Raw genomic sequence first — 22073 nt, 5'->3', positions numbered from 1 at the left:
TGTATGTCTATATTTTATCAATATTAATTCTTATTAATGAAATTTTTGTGCCCGACAGATTATAGAGACATTTTCATTGTTTGTGTTTGCTGTGCATCGTTGTGTTTGCTGTGTGTACTAAATCCCTCCATTTGATAGTCAACATTAGTTATGCCTCTTTGCATTTGTATTGATCTTAGCGTGTATGACTTACCTGGTGTAGATAAATAATGTTTTTAAATCTTCACTGGGATTATGAGATCAGGATGCTCTAATGATTTAGCAACATTGTCAGTATTTTCTCTTTGAGATGATATTAATGATTTGTACTACTAGAATAAAAATCTGTATGAGTTAATTTTGGGGAAACTGCCTAATATCAATATATAATCACTATGATCACTGTAACCTTTTCAATTACAAAGCAGTTATGGAAGACCAGGCTGATAGTCTAATAACTTCAGATTCTCTTGCTATAGAAACCAAACATATCCAGTTCATTAAATGATTCACATCTTTATTTTGAGTACTTGTTCAAATGCTCTGCTTGGTATTAGAGGACTTCACTTTTGTATCAAACTTTGAAGAGTTATGACATATCCTAAGAGACTTGTTAGGTAAATTATTAGATATACAGATCTAATAATGGTGGGTGGGAATATTTGGGTGATTGTTGGAACCCTGGTATGGCCACTGTATTTTTCCAATAGAAAATGAAAGGGCCTGAAATAGAATCTGACTCTTAATGTAAGGGATGAAAAGGAAGAAGACAAATACTTGGAAATGACAGAAAGGACAGGAAGCGGTTTCAGAAAATCCCAGGGAGAGGGAATGATTTAAAATGTCACATGATAAAGGAACTGGCCATAGGAATGAGCAGTATTCTGAAATTCAGCCTCATGGAGAACATTAGTAGCTGTAATAGAACAGTTGCTTCAAAGAGATTGCAATAGAAGTCAGGTTCACTTGTTTGAAGAGTGAATGAGAAAGAGAAATACAAATGACTAATGAAAGATTGACAGTGAAAGTAATCTCTTAAATCTGGTATTACTGGATTGTTTTTGTTTTGTGGTGCTTGGCATTTAAAAATGTATCATTGGAAGCACTAATGTTGCCACAGATACCAGTGAAATATGAGGTACCGTTCTATGAATTACTTTGCTGTATAATTCCCAAAGTGAGTATGCTTTAGTTTTTTACGTTCACTGTACAGAGGAATCTTTTAAGGTAAAGAAATAATTTTTGAGGGAGAAATTACTTATACAGCTGGTATTTCCTCATTGTGGAAATTCCCATATTTAATGATAGTTCCATTGATTTGAAGAGCTGGCTGCCAGTTCATGATGCTTTGCCCAAAAATGAATTGGAAATTCTATGTCAGTAGAGACAAAATTGCTAACTGGATTTCACAAGCTTTGTCATAAATTATACTGGTTAACATATGTAGATTATATGGAGGGATTTTGGATTTCTGAAAGCTTTGATAAAGTATTCTATTTTAAACTCCTTTTTAAACAAGTAATGTGTCAGAACTGACCTAGAACAAACAATAGGAGGTTCAATTAAATGGGCTTATGCTACAAAAATAAAAAATATGTGACGTTCAATATATCTATAAACCTCTAATTGCTTTGTATGTCTCATACTAATTGCCCTGAAACATATGCACTAAAAAAGTAAAAGGGAAATTTCCTGAAATACATCTTTAAGATGGTTATAATTTGCATAAGTTGTAGCCAAGGAACAGATGTCTTTTTAATGCTGTACCTTTTGTAAAATTCTTGAAACTTATTATACAAATATGCCTTGATGTAACTTGGTGTTCTAACTTGGGTGAAAAGTTTTAGCAGAACACTGACAAGAGCAAATATTAAAAAAAAGGGGGTGAGGGGAAGGATATAAACAGGGGCATCATTGTTTCAAACACCAGTTAAGTATAGAATAATACAAAGGAAATGTTCATTGTGATATTTTACATCTAGTTTTTGAAAACTTTATTATAATCAAATCTTTGTGGATGTTATTTTTGGGGACTATATTCTAAATAAGCTGTTTTAAAATTTGTTTGCTGAACATATTCAATTGAAATGATAGGAAAGTACAGAAAAGAATTGAAATTGACCCATAATACCAATATATGCTTTATTTTAAAGAACTTTTATCTTATTCATATAGCTTTATTTTCCCTTACTATTTTATTTATATTTTCAAAATTATGATAAAGTATTATGCAGTTTTATATCCTACTTATTTCACATAGCAATATACTATTTTTCATTTTACTATATATCCTTTACAAATTTAAAGAATTCTATAATTCTTCAAATTGATATAAAAGTAAGTTTTATTTGATCATTCTTGCATAATTGGAAGCTAAGCTATATCCGGTTTTTCATGCTGTGAAATATTTTGAGTATTGCTTTTTAAATCTGATTATTCAGAATGATACTTAGACATGGAATTTCTATATCAAAGGCACACGGATATTTTAAATTTTGTGACATATTACCAAATTGTCTTCCTCAACACTTGTATATGTAGGCAAACCCAACCTTGTGCTGAAGATTTTCTGATTAACAAGTCAAATATAGAACAGCTTTTCTCCATATGTAGGGATTTTTTAATCCTTCTGTTTCCCTTTTTTTCCTCCTTTCTTTGACCACCACAAAGATATACACAATATATGTATATATATCTCACAGAGATGTTCTATATCTTCCTTCTGAGATGTTTTTAGTTTTATTATCACACATATTTTTAGAAGTAAAAATCTTTTTTAAATTCTTCTGAAACTTTCACAGTATGAATTCCATTGTTTTTAATTCTTCACTTGGGTATGGAATGCATTTGTGTGCACACAATATATATACACATATATACAAATGCATTTCTGATACATATTTTTATCCATCTCTTGGGTATTTTTATATATGTATGTATACATACAAGTACCTTAAAGTTTAAAATATTTACACACATATTTTTTAGTTGATAATTACAGTAGATATTTTATATTCTGTAGTTACAAATGCCAGAAAGAGTATGCCTTTCTGTTTGTTATACAGAAGTTACTTGATTTCATAATCCCTAAGTGCCCATTGCAATGAACCCTGGGGGGTAATACTAGAGGTAGCCTGAGTCAGCCATTTTTATCTTCTTAGTAGGAAACCCATTGGTGTGTTTGGATGCTTGCAGTCTTATTCCACCCCCACCATTTTTTTTTTTTACTTTTATTTATGCATATAAGACCTGGGGTATAGGCCAGAGGTACAGAGGGTGAGAGGATTCACCAGAGACAGAGTGGGGAGCAGAATAGGAGGATCTACTGAAATGCATTGCTGAAGAGAGCATCGGTCAAGACAGGAGAGGTCTGCTGTGCCATGTGGGTTAGTCCCTGGCTGGATATTAAACTCATGTTATAGTGGCTGCCAATAGCTTAATAGTGCTGAGACTTAACCCCTTGCGCCACCAGGGAGGACCCAACCCACCCCCACCATTTTTATTCATATGGTTGTGGAAGTATAGATAATTTCATTGAAACCCTACCTGGAATATGATTTGCCCTTTTGTATGCATAAACAATACTTTCAGTATTACATTCTGAAATGTTCTTTAATGAGCTGTTATTTATATTTCAAATCTTGTTAAATACTCACGTTAGACAAGACTGCGTTTTCTGACTTAATATTCTTTATAGCTCTATTCATTTTTGTCTTTTTCCATTACATAGGACAGTATGCATTTTCATGTTTTATCTAATGTGGGTTTTGTTATAGGGAAAGCAAGAAAAATAGATTATTCATCAAGTTAATAACTTAGTTTCGATACAGTGGCTAACCTTTTTAGAAAAGGGATATGATACTATGTAAAAAAAAAACATGTTCGCTGTTTGGTGGACAATATGAATATGCTTACTTAAACTATTCCATTTAATCCTTACAATACCTCTGAAATTATTTGTTCCTCTGATGAGGGAAAAAAAAATAAAGCTTGGAAAGACTAATCAACTTGCCCAAGGGAACATATCTAGTAAGTTCCAAAGCCAGAGTTTGAACCTCAATCTTGGATCCAAAGACCATATTTGTAATCACTTATACAGTTGAGCTTCAACCTCTAACTTCAATTCTGCAGAAATAACAAAATAAAAATAAATGGTTTAAATACAAGCCAATTTTCTAGAGTTGCACATGCTGCAGACCCTGTTTACATTTTAGGGTCCATTTTTGAGTATCAGTCTAGGGTCAGTGCTCCAGGCTCCCTGCTTCCCACTCCTTAAACTGCTAAAGCACCACACTTTAGGACCGTTTGCATGCTGCTTCCTCTGTCTGTGGTGTTTTTCTCCTGCCTCCCCTATTCTATATATACTTGCCTCCTTCTCTTTCAGGTTCTAGCTCAAATAACACTTGCTCAGAATTGCCTTCTGACTATATGAAGAAGAAATTCAGTATTTTAAGTCTGTCTTATCACCTGTTAATTCCCTTCATAGCATGTGCTCAATCTGTAACTGGATTTGTCTCCCTTTATAGAATATAAGCTCTCTGAGGACAGGAACTTTACCCTTCTTGTTTATTACTGTATCTACCCAATTTAGAATAGCACTTGATGTAAAATGGATGTTTAAAAACAATTGAATGCAGAATGGATTTGTTTGTGTGTGTGTGTGCAGTGTCTTTAAATTTTTCAGAGGGATATATTTGAAAATTAATATTTTGGATAATTTTGAGTATTTAAATCATGTTTAAAACTTCATCAGGACACTTAATAACAATGACTACAAACTACTACAACTACCTGCAGTAGATTTTTGCTTTGGTTTTGACATGATCCAGTTTTGTAGCAATACTCATCTTCAGATTAGCTAAGCATAAAACTCTTCAGCAAATTACAGAATCCTAATAGTTTTAGCTAGATGAAGATTTTATATGCCCTCTAGTCTAACTGAAATATTCTGGAAAGGTAAATAAAAAGATTTCTCCAAACCTGCATATGTAGCTCTAGGTCTAGAAATGCAGGATAGGCCCCTTCTCATTATAGCAGGAAAATTCTTGCACTTGTCTAAACTTATAATGAGTAATCCTTATAGAAGTAATATATAGTATTTAAACAAAATAAATTTGAACTTCAAATAAAGAGTTAATATTAATTAAAATTAAAATAATCTCATATCCATAGGAAATGAAACAGTAACTTTTTATAGCTGCCTTAATAGTGAAATCATTGCACAGTATTCCAGGAAGGCAGGGGAAATGTAAACACAGAAGTCTCAGGGCAGAGCCTCAAATTAAAAGGAAAACCATCCAGTCCAGGGTAAAAATTATGTGAATTCTTACACATTGTATTTTGGTCATAATCAAAACATTTGTGTACAAATCTCTTATTCATAAATGACCATTTTTCAACTAAAATTTAGTATCTTGTAACTTATACAAGTAATTCTCATGAGACAAAACAATTTCTCATTGTTAAGTTTCTTGAAAATATGGTTTGCTATACAAAGATCTACACATATTTTAAGTAAGATATCCCTTGTCTTCCCTGTCTTCTAAAGTCAGATTTATTTTCTAAGAGTCAGAAAGAATTTATCTTTTAATATATGTAAGAAGATTAAGGCAAATGGCCATGTGTTTTCTCAGTACAAAAATATGCCCAATAGAGCATTCTGTTGTTCAAAAATTGTTTTGCTCAAAAATGATACTAATAAAGCCAGTGTAATCAAGACTTATATCGTATACTTTATTCTTACTCTTCTAGCAGCACTAGTTCCCTTTTACATTAGAACATGGATCCCAGTGTAGACAAATATGAAAATTAGCTTTTCTGTGAGATCCTAATTATGATCCTCTAGAACTTCAGTTATCTTTAGTGTTTTCTTGAGAGAATGATTATAGAGTGTGGGTAAAATAATACTAATCCCTGGGCCTCCCAGTGGCACAGCGGTTGAGCACTGGGTTGCGAAGCTGCCCGCAGCCTCTGCAGCGCTGGTTCGATCCCCGGCCTCAGGGCGAGGGTCCCACATGGCGCGCAGACATCTCCTGCTGCCCACTGCTCCCCTCAGCAGTGTATTTTGTCAGTCTGCCTGTTTGTTCTCCGCTCTGGCTCTGGTGAATTCTCTCACCCTCCTGCACTTCTGACTGTACCCAGTGCTTGTATGAATAAATAAATAAATCTTTAAAAAAACATATTACTAATCCCTAAGTGACTATGCATGTAATTTATAGTCATGGTCTCTTAGAACTGGGGTGGCTAAAATTTTATCTTGTCCAAAATCTTCTTTGCAGAATTAGTCTTACAGTTTTGGTGACTATATTAATGAGGTTTTATTTATCTTCATATCTCCATTTGCAGGAATACATGGACTCCAACAAATACATTGAGCATCTGTTAACTCAACTTCAGGAGCAACATAGAAGTCTCTGTAGGTGAGTGAAATCTATGGCCTTAACTCATACAGCCTTGATCTTGAAAATGCAAAATTGTCTGTTTTCTTCACTTGGTACCAAAAACTGCCTTGGGGGTAAGAGCCACCAGTACTTACCTAGGGAACTGTATTCCTTTAATTAAAATAAAGCAACTGTGCCAAAATTGTCCTTAACTAAAAAATCTACTCAGCTGAAAGGGTGGCGGAAGTTGTGACACTTGTCAAGTACAATAAATTAATGTGTCTGCGGTTATATGATGTATTTTGGAAACAAGAACCTAAATTCTAACCCTTGAGTGCTTAGATTATTTTTCTGTAATTAAAAGGTAGAACAATTTTTCTTAGAATTCCTGCTTCTCTTCATATTAAAAGGGGAAATATTTTAAGAATGTTGTTGTAAAGGTCTCCGATATTGAGTTTCTGTTCTGTATGCTAGATTCTGACTCCAAATAAGGAAAGATAGTTAGAACATTTGTGCAGGTGGATTGGAAAAAATAATTATCATAAAAATTATATTTACAGGTATTTATTCCCTGGGTTTTTTTTTTTTTTTTTTTTTTTGGCCAATTGAGACTGGTGAAATGGTTGTTGATATTAGCATTTAAATCTTTGTTTCCTGGGGTCATTCATGTTCTTCATAGGTGCTGATATCAAATCTGAATTTCTTTTTCTAAATTCCTGTAGCTCTTTTTATCTGGAATAAATATGCTAGTGCTTAATTACATGATACCTCACAGTACACTGGAATTCATATAATTAGCTTTATCTCCCAAGGGTCAATAATTCCCCCAAATCCTTTATTTCTTATGTTCTCATGGCATGGAATAGTTAGTTTTCTCTGTACACAGAGATGGCAGTCAAATATTTGCTAACATTGTGGCTTTCTTGCCCAATCTCATCCAAATCCACTAGCTTTGCTGCCCCTTATTTCTATCCCTTGTAACAAATTCTAATAACACTGAAATTTGACTTCCCAAGGAATTAACAGTTCTTGGGTAAAGTACCTGATATTTTCATTTGTTCTGTTTGTACACTAGTTTTCCTCATGGAAAAAAACAAAATCTGTGATTTTAAAAATAGATAATATTCTATTTCCATACACGCAAATACAACAAAAGTGTGTATCTGAAGTTTGATTGCCACTAACACACAAACCACTTAACTTTATACAACTTAGTGCAATGTTTGTTAGATTTGCTTTGAGAACTGTAACTTGGTTTTGATACTGTTTTCTTTTATAAATCCGGTATATGACACAAAAACAACCACAATGTGTTTATGGTGGTGTGCTTCTTAAGTTAGATATTTCTATAGAGTCACTACCATGAATATTTATACGATTATTTAACTGAGTTGTAATATTTTCTCACACCTATATGTGAGAATATTTTGCTTCCTTGTCTTACAAGAGGAAATATAGCAAAAAATATCCTCTTATGCAAGAAATTCATTTTACTTTGGTCAGTAAGTGTGTCTTAAACACATCATTGAGAAGTAGTAAATGTTTCTCAGGTCTTTGAACTCACAATCCTGCAAATCTGCATGGAAAAGTCTATTTTCCTACTTTCATAAGGTAGTTTAAAAAAAACCTTTTGGTCTTCTCCAATATGATTAAATTAAAATCCAATTTCAGGCACAGACTTAACAGAGTAAAAGCTCAGAATTTTTTATGCAATTGCTTTCATTTTCCTTCAGAAATTGAATTAATGCTGGTGAAGAAGCAAAAGTTTATATATAGTGTCAGAGGAGCTAATAAAAAACTTAATTTGAATAACAATAAAGGGCAATAATGACATTTGAATAGTCAGAATAGCTACCAGTGAGAAAATGGAAATGGTAGTATAGAAAAGAAAATGAAAACCATTAATAGATTTAGATACTATTTATTGAATCATGAAATTATACTTGATTATATTTTGCAAACAGATCTTGACTGGCTTAAAGTGATAGGTTTTACAATGGCTTTTTTTTTTTTTTAAACTACCATAGCTGCAACCATAGCCAAATTGTTTTCAGTAAAGGATATCTGACTGATAATGAGTAGAGGGGAACTGACTTCTGGTTATCATTAAGTTTTTAAAATGCTTTCTTGTGTTAGGGTATAATTTGTGATGTGTAGAGGATCATGGAAATGGCATGTCTTGTTCACAAGTACACTTGGATTTTCTGCAGTTTAACAAATGTTCCCATAACTCAGTATGAACTTTTTTCTGATTTCATTATGCCTTTGATTGTAGCTACTACAATTTTCATAGAGTAGACTGCTTGTCTTTACTGCTGATGTTAACTGACCTTCCATTTATACGTGAACTAACATATATAACTTAAAGACAAACTCTGAATATTTAAATCTTCAACAGTAATTATGGTCAATATTTGTGGACACAATCTTTTGAAAACTGATCAAAAGCATAGTGGACATATATCATACTCATTGCTTCCTGCTGAATGATAAAAGAATTGGGCAAATAGTAAAATATTGAGTGCAAACATTAAAAGTCCATATTTTAATGGAGAGGGTTCCTAATCTTAAGTAGGTTTTAGTAATTTCTTACAGCATAAGTATTTGCTGTGACAAAAAATATGTTATTGTAATCATAGTCTTGAAATATTTTGTAGTCTTCTACTGAAATAGACCGATAACTTCTTTGGGCTTTCGAATTGCAAGGATATTTGTGAAGTGCAAATATAGCTGTCTACAATAGGTATTCATTTAGCTCAACTGACTTTTGACATATATAGAAGAGAATTTCCACAAATTCATCTGGATTAAAGGAATGAGTCGATCTCCAAATTAGTCTAAGGCTGGAGAATCACTCTCAGTAGGTTGAATTTGCTATGTATTCCCAAGTTTGATAAAAAAAAAAATTGTCACTGATGTGTTTACTTGTTTTACTAGTTGATTTTAAGTGTGATCATAAATTTCTGCACATTTGTTTTAATATGGTAAGTTTAGCATTAGGAAAGAATTTCTTTTGTACTTCTATATCTACTATTTCTGATTTAGTTAAATATGTATGTGACTGACAAAGATTGTAAGAAAACAACTGCTAAGAATGTCTTTTTGCTGACATTTGGTGGAAATCTCTATCCAGTCACAGGCACAAATTAAGAGTTTAGAATAAATGCAAACAGTTGGAAAATTAACAAATTGAATTCATGAATATTTTTCATGTTGATTATTCTTTCATGTAACATAGTAAAACTATATATGAAAATGAAAGCAGTATAATGATGCTAAATAACTGGAAAGAGGACTGAACTGGAAGTTTTGGAGACTTGGATTCTTGTCCTGGCCAGCCTGAACTGGTTGCTGGGTCTCAGTCTCCAAAACTGAGTTTCCTTATCTGTAAAGAGCTGGGATTTAAGATTGCTGAGAATTGAGATTATATAAAGCATAATGTCTAATACTGCTTTTAAAAAAAACACATAGGCATGTATAAACTTATATACTACTTAAATACTGCATAATCAAGTTGTATAATACATGTCCTGGAAAGCTTCAAAGAACATAAGTTGAAATAGCAACAAATACCTACCACTTGCCAGTAACAAGATACTGAGATACTGTCAGTGTTGACTTAAGATATTCAGAGCTCAAATTAGAGACAATATTATCTATAGCCTTTAAGTTCATAGAGAATAAATATTTTTGCCTCACCAAAATCAAATTAGAGCTGGTGAAAACACAGTGCCGATTACCATACAAACTCTAGATCACTGAGTTCCCATCTGAGCAAACCATATCTAGGCTAGAATGTTGACATTTGGGGCCAGATCATTCACTACATGCCAATAACATTCACCAAGTATGACCACCAAAATATGTCTGACGTTTTCCAAATGTTTCTGAGGGGTCAAAATTAACACCACCACTACTTCCTCCCACCCTCCCAAGAACCAGTAATGTAAAAATTATTTACTAAAGCATTTTCCTAAGCACATTTCAAGAAACACTATACCCTGGGTTGCTATGTTGTAAATGTTTTAAGAAAAACAAAGACATTCTGTGGTCAAATCTAAACTGCATCAGGTAAATCAAAAATAATTTTTTTCATTGCAAAACTTCTCAGTCATTTATGTTTATATGTGCTATGCATATCAAATATGCAATGCAAAGTGTATTTTTTATATTCAAAAGGGCAAGTTTATTTTACAAAGGGAGAAAAGAATAAAGGGTACTTGCATTGACATAAAAGGACAGAAAGGCTGTTCCTGAAAGGAGCAGGTTTGCAAAGACAAATACCTGATTTTCACAGGTGGGCAGGAGGATTGCTGCCCAAAGCGTATTTTTGACTTCTTGAAATAGCAAATATCTCTTTGCTAATCAATTCTGATAAGAGTCCATGATAGATACTTGCATCAATGGTGATCTATTTTGTTTTTTTTTTTTAAAGATATATTTATTCATACAAGAACTGGGGTACAGGCCAGATTCGTGGGAGGGTCAGAGAATGCACCAGAGACAGAGTGGGGAACAGAACAGGCAGACTGACAAAATACACTGCTGAGGGGAGCAGCGGGCAAGACAGGAGAGGTCTGCCGTGCCATGTGGGACCCTCGCCGGCCTCCCAGCCGGGATCGAACCGGTGCTGCAGAGGCTGTGGACAGCTTCACAGAGCTGCCTGTGCCACCAGGGGAGGCCAATGGTGATCTATTTTGACCACCAAATACATAAAATCACAGCTTATATTCCCTTGACCTTCCACCCCTTGTAATTTCACTGGTACTAGAATGGGTCACTTGGTAAAAGTTGAGTGAAAGGTCCATATCAGTAATAATGAGAAAGCAGATTTGTGGAAAAGGCAGTTCCAAGTTCTTCATTGTTTCCCAGGGTGCTGCTCAATCCTCAAAAACCAAATTCCAAGATTGAAAAGTATGTATAGATCCCTAGTTAGAATAGGTTTTCCCAAGGTCCATCATAGTCAACAATAAAATTATTTTTGTGCATCTAAAAATTAGATTTTTGCTTTCTATCCTATATGAATCTTATGTTAAGGAAACATAGGAAAAAATAGGGCAAAAACACTTTTCATTCTTATATTGCTTATCTAAGTAGAATGAACACTGAAATAAAATGAGCTACATTCCAAATACTCCTGTTCTTCATAATTTTAATATTTGGGGGAAGAGATAATTGACACCAGTTCTAAAGTTCACTGGAGCTGTAGTCATAATTTCTGTAAAATGTGAGTGAATGGTGCTAGGGTTGCTACATGCTGTTTTCCTTGGGAGAAGAAACTCTTGCTAATTTGTTATCTTATAATTGTCTTGTAGTTATCAAATAGAGGTAAGAAGCAAAAATGCATTTGTCCTGAGAAAAGTCAGGCCCAGAACCTCTCAGAGACGTACCTTCAATATAATTTGGATCTTATAAGCATATTATCCTGGCATCTTGTGAATTAGCACGCCTCTATCCTCAAGGGTTTAATTTATGTAGACTAAGAAGATGGCAAGTATTAAACAGGTTGCCTCTGCTATAATCATAGACTTTCACTGGGAGACCTTAATTGGCAACAAGTAAAAGTGCTCTGCATGAATTCTTAATGGTGGACACCAGATAAAATAAGAACTGTGATTTGTTTTTTAAATCCCTTCAAGAGTGAAAGAGGCTATCTCTGGGGGATAGAATGTGTAGCAAACAAAGAGAAAGCTCAGTGCTCTGTAATAGCAATAAAAGCTCTGAAAGCAAAACCTCACGCTACGCTAACTCAATAACAGCACATGGTTTCCCAGCTCTGCATCCCTGTCTCACTCTGCTGGGGTCAAAGGAGACCAAGGCTGGCAAGCTTTACATTATCTTTACCTCCTCTCAACCTCTAGGCAGAATTTCTCAATCTTACTTGTGCTTACACTTGTCCCAGAATACAAGGGCCACCCTGGAAACCCATTAATGTCACTTCTCAATTACCCACCAGGGGTTGTTTCAGAGATGCAGACTGTCTCAGACCCCTGCCAAGATGAGAGTCTTGCCTTTAAGTCATGCCCTCTGCCCAGCACAAGGGAGAATAAATCAGGGCTCTGGAAATTGGGTATTGCCACATGCTTCAATGATTATGTCAGCCCGGAACAGTGGTGAGAAGGGTTTTGGGCTGAGCTGTATCCCAAAGGATACTTATTATAGACTGATGGCTCTGCTTTAGAGGAGCAAAGGAGCATTTATGCGTCTTTTCAAAGCTCTGAAGGCCCAATAAAGTAACTTCATTGACTAAGGTGATTTTTGTTCAGTAATAAAAGGGGTTAGTAGTACTAAGTCCAGAAAGGTTTCTGGATTGACTAAACCACAGATCACCCAGGCTCATATTTGACCTTAACTTTAAGATTGATTAACATTATTGTTTATAAGTAACCTGTCAGATCTGCATTTATTTATATAGAGGGTTGCCTAATGTTTCAACCCAGGTCCTCTGTGGCAAGGAAACTCCAACAATGCCAGAGTCAAACTTTATATACTTGTTTTCATGTTTCTTATAAAACTTGCCTACCCTTCTTTAAACTAAAGAGCCACACTAATCCAGCAGAGAACATTTATTCAGAAACTGACCTAATAAATGTATAAAATAGATTTATATTGAAAATCATGTGGGTATTATCTTCCCCTTTTCAATCCAACTCTGCTAAGAAAACAAATCAAATATATTTATCAAGACTATACCACCAAGGCTGGTAGAGGAGTCTGTAAAACACCTTGTAGGAGACTCTTGTTCAAAAGTCCAAAGGTTTTCCAAGGAGATGGTGTTTAGATTTGAGTCCCAAGTAGAGGCAGATTTGGTAGAGTGAGGGCAGATGAATAATCGGTTATTGAATAGATTGAATTTGAACGGCCTTTGAGATTTTGGAGTACAACTGTTCATAAGATGATGAGAAATTCAGGTTTAGAGCTCTTTATAGTTAATAAATAAGCAACAGTATAGTCATTGGATTAACCTACAAAGATATAAAATCGCCCTCTACTGTCACAGGGGAAATATCGCCCAGTTTAAAGATGGATTTACTGCAGCCATGGGAAGCTGGAGTTGAATAATGTTGTGCAAGTAGCTGCACAGCTGATTTGAAAATAATTCTACTTCTCATTTAAACAGGTTTATGTTCTTCAAAAAAGACTGCAAAATACCAAAAAAAAATATTTCAACGTCAATAGGATTTGGGGGTCACCCAGTGAAATTTGCCACTATTTAATCTGAAAAGATTTGAGTTAAAACATGTTTATTATTTTTAGACCCCTGCTTATCTTAATATGACAGCTAGGGACCTAATGTGATTTATCTGAAATTAAAGTAAAGAGCCTTGAGCAAAAGGCATTTTGTAGATTTATTTGGGGTAATAAAGATCACAAATATTCCCTACAAAGTTGAAAGAAGAAAAACTCCAGCAGGCAACAATATGAATGACCCTCTTGACATAAACGCATGTGTTGAGATTGAAGTACACCCACAGGAAGAAATGACAAAGTGCTTTTATTTTTTTCTAGGAGGAATGAAATGGGTAATTTGCCATAGCCTTATACTTAATTTTAATTTTAATGGAAGAAAAAAATCAACAGCTTGTTAGCATGCGGACACACTTGTGATTTCTTTAAGATGTTGTTAGAATATAATAACTCTAGATATATCTCTCAATTTGTAATATCTCTAGTTACAATTTTGTTTGTTTAACCCCCAATTTCTGTAAGTTTCTATGTACAGAGGACTGGCAGCAAGTTGTAGCACCCTACCTGTACCTCTCGACTCTGCAGGGAGGTGTTTGGGCTCCTGAAAAGGAATAACTAATTCCTGTCCCCTTCAACATTTATGGTGCATTGCAAACTTCCATACTAAAAATTAGATCTCACAAAGCCAACACACAGCAGAGGATGAAAAGATGCCCCCCCCCCGAAAAAGGGACAATTTTTTTATCCCCTAAAATATTTCTGATATTTGTTCTAGTTCACCTGGGACTTGTATTTTGTTGGTTAAAAATGCCACCAGGCATGTGCTAATTGATTGGTGATTGTCCTGTGCTGTTACAAGGCTCAAAAAAATACCCGGTTCTTTCCATGCCATGAGGTCTTTTGTTCCTGATGCCATCCCTTACTGTCATCCTGGTTAAGTCATTTAGGGATTCTGAGCATTGGTTTCCCATTGCTCACAAGAAGGGATTAGAAGACATTTTAAAAGCCCTTTCTTTGGAGTTAATAATCTGTAATTCTTGCCAGTTGAAGGGTTGGATGATGAAGCTACAAGTGATAAAAGTTTAACTCTTTTAGCAAAGAGTTAAAATTGACAGTTTTCCTTCTTGAAAGAAGGCAGAAAGTTATTCTTATGAACCTAGTTTTCTCTTTTTTTGCTGTGTATATTTTTTTTTAAATTTTTAGTTATTAGGCAAAAATGAAATATATGTAAAAAATATATAAAATTAAAAAGAACCTAGTTTTCTTTATATTCTAACCCTTATGCTGTGTCTTGGCACGGAACCTTCCAGGGGTAATAAAACAGCATGCTGGCAGACCCAGGGCACCAGAGCAGGGCGAGTGTCCACCACTTTCAAAAGGTTTTCCAGGAAATTGTTCTCTTGAATAATGTTTCAGTTTTCATAGATGCTATGAGCACAGCAGGGTCCAAAAAAAAAAAAAAAGAAAGAAAAAGCACCACTGGGGTTATGGTCCCTGTTAAGGAAAATTGTATTGTTATATAACATCTCTTTACTATTCCTTGGAGATTCACAGACTCACTGGCTAATTGAAAGCCAGAATGTTTATATTTACCTGGATTTATTAAGTTTTACTGTTTATTTGGGTTTCTTGTATCTCTTTGAAAATAAAGATAAGAATAGGGTCAGTTATAGCAGGCTACACTAAAAGAGATGTTCTTTGAATCAGACATACAAATAGGTCTTTGGCCTTTGAGACCATCTGTTATTAGGATAATGTGATTTGAAGTGTATCAAGAGTTTTATCTATTCAAAAACATTCCCATTGGACTGTCTGAAATTCTCCAAATCACCCCTGAAATCTGTACTTGCCACCTCTTTTAGTTCCTCAAAGTATCTTAGCATTATACCTGTGGAAATCTGAGTCTTGAAATTTTTTTAGTAAAGTCCAATACATATAAAATGAAAGAAAGGAAGTCATATCAGAACCATTATAGTAAAAATCTAAATATTTCTATTTCTAACCACAAATGGTCCTATCAACACTTGATTGCTGATTATTCCTTCCCAGTTGCTCAATTACAGACAAGACTGACCCCCTCAGTCTAGGTAAAATCTAAGTCCTCCTGATCTCCTACTCCTGACCTGGATTTCTCAGCCCAACAAGTCTCCATTTTCTTCCTGTACACAAAATGACTTATATCTTATACAAACCTCTAAAATCATTCATGTACCTTAATGTTAACTCTACAAATACTGTCAGTACTTGACCCTTCACTGTGGCCAGCATAGGCTTTCAAGTAACATTTAGTGAAAGATTTTCTTAAACAGGTGAATTCAAAGTTCTATGGTACTAGTCTTGCTGATCAGACTGTATCCAGAATATTTTTATCAGATATCAAAGACATTATAAACCAGGGATTGTCAAGAAGGCCAGCGACTAAAGTGTGAGGTACAGAACACTAAGTTAATAATGGTGAAAAGGGGGCCTCCCTGGTAGCACAGGGGTTAAAGACACAGCACTAACCAGCTATCACCAGCCACTGCAACAGCAGTTTGATCCCCAGCCAGGGAGCTAACCCACATGGCACAGCAGACCTCTCCTGTCTCCCTTGCTGCTCCCCTCAGCAGTGCATTTCAGTAGATCTGCTTGTTCTCCCTACTCTGTCTCTAGTGAATCCTCTCAACCCTCACACTTCTGGCCTATACCCCAATTCTTGTATGAATAAATAATTACATCTTTAAAAAATAATGGTGAAAGGAATTGGGGATATTTCTTTTAACAAATAGAAAGCTAAGGGTTAGCACTATGATGGTTTAAAAAATGCAAGTTGTTGTTTTGTGGATAAGAGATCAGCATCATCATGCCATATCTATTAGAACTAGTAAACTACTTGTCTAAGCTAGAATCTAAAAAATGGGATCTCAGTTCTAGAAAGAAATGTTCTGATACCAACATCAAATGTGTAGGAAGTTGAGCTCTGTGCCACTGCAAGTGTCAAAGCAAAACCCAGGAGACCAGTTTTCAGATGTCCTGAAGAATGGATTCTGCTACCCTACATAGGAAGAGGGCAGACACCATTCAGATAGGGTGACTCACCATTTGTTTTCACCCTCTCACCGGCATCAATAGCTTTCTTGCAATTGACTATTCCCTCTTCCATGCAATACCCTTTTTCATGTTGGAAGACCATTTTACATGTTTGTTCACTTTCCCAAAGGAAGCAATGTATGTTCTTAAAGTTCTCTTTACACGACTTACTTTTTATACCCCACTTAATCATGGCCACCTACTGGACTTATTCTAGTTTGTCAGTTTTCCTCTTAACATGTGGAACTCAGATGTAAACATATTTTATTATGACCAGATTACAAGTCCATATTCAGTCATCCTTTGAGTGAGGGTTGTTATTCTAGCTTTATGATATTTCCCTCAGTGGTACTAATTGTTAATAACCTTTAGGCAAAATACCTAAAATTCCAGTATTGCATCATGCATATCCAGTTACTCTCTTATGTACTCAAAGAGTATAAATCATTATTTCATGAAAGGGCAAGGAGTGTTTTAAATTTAGAAAATCCATTCTTTTTTTTTCTCCACTGCTCCTTTATTTCCTGACTTTTTCTTTTAATTGCCTTGTCCTGTTTCACATCTTCTTTTTTCCACTGCCAAGGTTTTATTTATGATTAAGAAGTCAGAGTAGAAATAATAATTACAAGCAAATTAGGTCATTCCTTACCTTGGTAGAACTTTTATTGGACAATTACTCTGTCCTTCAGAAGGAAGAAGGGAGTGAGTTTCTGATGATAGCTGAAATGAAAAATTATTAATTTCACATTTACAATCCCAAGGTTAAGGAATATTAAGAAGGCTTATGCTAGAAAGAAGATGTGAAACAATGAGAAAGTAGTTACAGCACAGCCCAAGTGAATGGAGCCCTTGGATGTTCTGAAGACAGAGATTAAAGTTGTGCATTGCAGATGTTTATCATAGCCCACATTTAGATCTTTCCACAGTATGTCCAATTTTAAACCTATTATTCAGCGATAATAGTATTTTCAAAAGAGACATCATCTTTTGAAGATACACTATTTGCAGATCATTCACAATATTTTAGAAATCCATTGCCACTGCTGCCTGCTGCTTCTATGTGCCCAACCCACACCCCACCCCATCCCTGAGAATTTTATTTCTGGTCCACTTACAATATTAGCAGGAGAGTTTATTTTCCTAGCTCAATGCTTAAACCACTGTTACTGTATACACATTATATTTCTAGGCAGTTTTAAAGTAAAGCCATTTTCTTCCTCAAAATTTTAAAGTTCACATTTTGAAAATAACTTTCAACTTTGGGTAACAGCTGAGAAATGGTTGCGGTTTACATTTATCTTTGTCACATTGGTGAAGATTCTTCGATAAATAGTGTGTAGATTATTTTTCCTGTCAAATGGCTGCCAAACACTGAAGTAAATTAATTAGCTGGGATAGTTGTGAGATGTGGATTTTCTGATCTTGCATCAGCGAAGACATGGGCTGAGATCAGGTGAAAAGCAAAATGGACTTATTTGTTAGTAGGAAACTTTCTGAGGGGGTCAGTTAGGGTGGCTCAGGAAGATCATCTTGGAAACCAGATATATATATATATATATATATATATATATATGGTAATGGTTTTGTGACCCTTCTGAGTCAATGAGATCTTCTTTTTCCTAAAGAGCATGCAAATAAGCTCATACTCTTTAGTGGGTTGGAAGCGGGAGTGCTCTGCATATATAGATAAAACAAGGTCATACTGTTCTACAGTGAGGGGAGATGTTTGAATTGCTACATGGATGTTTGCATATGTTGATGGGAAAACCACGAAAAGTTCAGAGGTTCAGGATGTCTGGAAGGCTTCCTGCGTCTCATTTGAGCAAACCAAAGAAAGTGTGGATAAATCCTTATGAAAACTTTCTCATGGGATTTCCAAGATCTGGTTCTTCATGAGAAGTTACAGTGTGGAAATAATCCTTAAGCTACTTTTTGGGAACAATACATGTTTAAATATAGTTGGTTTGTTTCATATATGTTCAAAGATCAGCTCTTTGAATGTCCATTTTTAATCACAAACCAGCAGTTTAGCAGTTTCTCATGACATCCAGAAGGCAGAATTTTGGAGACTTTCACAAATGGAAGCAAGAATTGTCATAGAACACCACAGCCCTGTGCCATCCCTGCCTTTGGAAGAGTTGGCAAAGCAGGGTTGCTTTGATGTTAACTTCAAACATTCATAACATGACCCAAAAACAGTATAGTTTTCTATTAACTGTGATGGGTCTGTTATTAATTTATATAAGCCATTTAAAATCTATTTGTATATTTCGAACTTCTCCCACCTCTTATTGAATAAGTACTTAGGTCTTACTTGTGGAGCAGAGCAGACTTCAAGTGCTGATCCCTCAGTTAGACATTTTATGGTTTAATAAATAATTCCACATTTACACTATTCATATTATTTGTGATCTTCTAAGTTACTTGGCTTCTGACACAGAATGTTTACAAGACAAATTACAAAAATAGTTCTGAACTAATTTTTGTTTTCTTGATTCTCTTATGTTTTATAATATTATTCAATATTGTGACAAGAATTCTAGTTTTGAATCCTCTACTTTGTAAAACCATGGTTAAATTATTTAGTCATTTAACCCTTTACCTGTAAAGCGAAAAGGAATTCAGCCCTATGACCATCTGCATTTCTGAATGTTGAGGAAAAGGTAGATTGGAGATTACATTCGGAGATCAGAAATAAAATTAAAATTGACGAATAATTTTTAAATTGTAATTAATATTTTAGGGGAGGAATAACAGGGAGCTTTAAAAATATAGACAAATTGTAGAATGTGTACTGCTGAATTGAATTAATGGGGGGAACATATGGATCTTGTTTTTAACTTATTTCTCCTTTATTTCCAAAATGGTCAGTGTTACTTATTTCCATGATCATAATACTCCAATACCTTGATATTTATTATAGCATCTAACTTTTTCATCCATGTTCTTTAAAATTTCAGTGAAAATGCTATCTTTCCAAAAAGCATTTCCTGAGTTTTATACTGAAAATGAAACCCTCTTCTGTATGCCCATAAAGTGCGACACACATCTACAGTTTGGAACTTATTTCATTCTGATTTATGTTATAGGTGGGTTAATAACTTGTCTCCCTTGTTAACCAGTAAACCCCTGAAAGAGGAAATCCTGCCTGCTTATCTCTTCACTCCCTTAGTATTTAACAGTCCAGTTGTTTGAATGCATACGGATGCCTGGTGTACATGGATGCATGGTCGTGGACACAGGCCAAAATATTATGAAGGCAGAACAGATTCAAATACATTCGAGAATATATTTACTAAAAATAAATAATTTATTATGGTGTTACCATATTTCAATCCCTTAAATACTAATTTTTACTTCAGTTTTTCCTTTAATCTTACCACCCACCTCCCTGACATATCTCTAGGATTGGGAACAGTACCTGATGGGGGTATTCAAATAGTACCTCAATTAAAAATAAATTAATTAAAATATCAAGTTTGAAAATAAAGATTAAAAGAATTTTGTTCCTTTCATAAGAAACTTTCAGAAACTATGTTCTTCTTAACATGTATTTAAACTTACTTTAATTGCCCAAGTAAAAGCTTTGCTATTTTAAGATTTTTATGGAATACTAGAGAAATTTTATAGCATGTATTCCTAATTCAAAAAATAAGTACATTGAAAAAAGTCTATGTTTATAGTTTGGGAAAATATAATGACCTTTAATGCAGAAGAGGACAAAATGAAACTACATAAGCAACTGTAATTGGTTTTGTAAAGAGAGTCATACTGAATATCCATTCATTAGGACTCCTGTATTTTAATTATCTGGAAGTAATCTTGGTTGTAGTTATTGCTGGCTATAAAAAGTTAATTTAGGTTTAATTTTTTAAAGTTAATTCGCTGAAATGACTTCATATTCTTAGTATTAAAAAATTGAATGCTTCTGCATTCTGCTGGAGTGTGTTTGCTGTGGAACATCATGTGTGAGAAACTTCAGGGCTTATTAGAATTTCTATCATGTATTTAATTACCACCATTGTTTCAGAGTATAACTCAAAAATATAAACACTAGGAGTTTTTTTTAAAAAAGATTGTATTTATTTATTTATGCATACAAGAACTGGAGTACAGGCCAGAGGTGAGGGGAGTGAGAGGACTCACCAGAGACATAGTGGGGAACATATCAGGCAGATTGACTGAGGTATACTGCTGAGGGAAGCAGCAGGCAAGATAGGAGAGGTCTGCTTCGCCATGTGGGTCACCTCCCGGGCTGGGGAATCAAACTCGTGCTGCAGTAGTTGCAGATAGCTTCATAGTGCTGACTCTTAACCCCTTGAGCGAGCAGGGAGGCCCCAAAATTAGGAGTTTTTTAAAATTATATTCATGTTCACGATGGCTTGTAAGTGGGCAGTATTTTCTAGAGTAGAAGTCAGCAAAGTTTTTTCTGTGAAGCAACAGACAGGATAAAAATAGGGGCTCTCCTGATGATGCTTTGTGGTCTTTGTCACAATACTCAACTCTGCAGCTGGAGCTCAGAAGCAGCCAGACAATAAGCAGGTTATGACTGTAATACATGATTTACAAAAACAGACAAGATTTTGACTATAAGTGACTATTCTTCATCTGGAGTAAGTTTTTAGGAAACTTTCCCTGTTGTTTTGCAACCCCCAACTTAAAAATGATGGGCCATCACAAATTTGATTTCATGTTTCAAGTCCTTCTAGGGCTTCTATACTAAGCCCTGAAGCACTAAAAATTCCAGCAGTCTGGTGGTTTTAGTGTTGAAAAGTAGACAGTAGACAGGAAACCTCAAAACTAACTCTTTGAATCCCTTGTGTGGTTGTAATATTAGGTAAACTCAATTTCCCCGTCTATAGAGCAAGCAGAAGAGTGGTAGAGTTACATTTCTTTCTATACTTCTGTTATTTGAAACATATAATATTCAAATCAATCAATCTTCCAGTAAAAAATTATGTGGAGTAATACGATCCTTTTTCCTTTTTTCTCCAATTCTTATGCCTCTATTTGATTGATCTCAGTACAAGTATATTGCATATAAGTATACTCAGTATAAGTATACTGATTGCAATATAATATTGAATAGTTTTGTAGATAGTGGCCATCCTTGCCTGTTTTTCATTTCACTAGAGGTGCCTTAAGTATTTCTCCATTCATACTGGTGTTAAGACTGAGGGTGTATATTTGTTTTCACATGTTAAGAAAATATGCATCAATTTCTATATTCTTGAGTTTTCATCAGTGTTAAATTTTGTCAAGGACAAAAAAATACCTATGCAGAGAATTCATACCAATTTAGAAAGTGGTATATTATGTTAGTGTCTTAATATATTAATATTAATATATTAATATATTAAAATATATTAATATATTTTCCTTTGGTCATGGTATAATTTTAATGTGAAATTGCACTGTTTGTTCATATTTATTTAGTGTCTTTGCATTAGTCTGTTT

At 34.6% G+C, this 22073-nt stretch overlaps 1 protein-coding gene across 2 annotated transcripts in view; it reads left to right on the top strand.

Moving 5' to 3' along the window:
* Positions 1-22073, top strand: part of NCKAP5 (NCK associated protein 5) — a gene marked incomplete at both ends in the record, with an annotated part of 781067 nt that overhangs the window by 195638 nt on the left and 563356 nt on the right. For both annotated transcript variants that reach the window (XM_084239032.1, XM_084239031.1), the window contains one exon: positions 6325-6398. In XM_084239032.1, coding sequence (XP_084095158.1) covers positions 6325-6398 — 74 coding nt within the window. The remainder of the gene's footprint in view (positions 1-6324; positions 6399-22073) is intronic.

The sequence above is a fragment of the Talpa europaea genome, assembly GCF_964194135.1.
Source record: "Talpa europaea genome assembly, chromosome: 1".
Lineage (NCBI taxonomy): Eukaryota > Metazoa > Chordata > Mammalia > Eulipotyphla > Talpidae > Talpa > Talpa europaea.
Note: the sequence above shows the minus strand (reverse complement) of the source record. Positions and strands in the feature narration are given on the sequence as shown.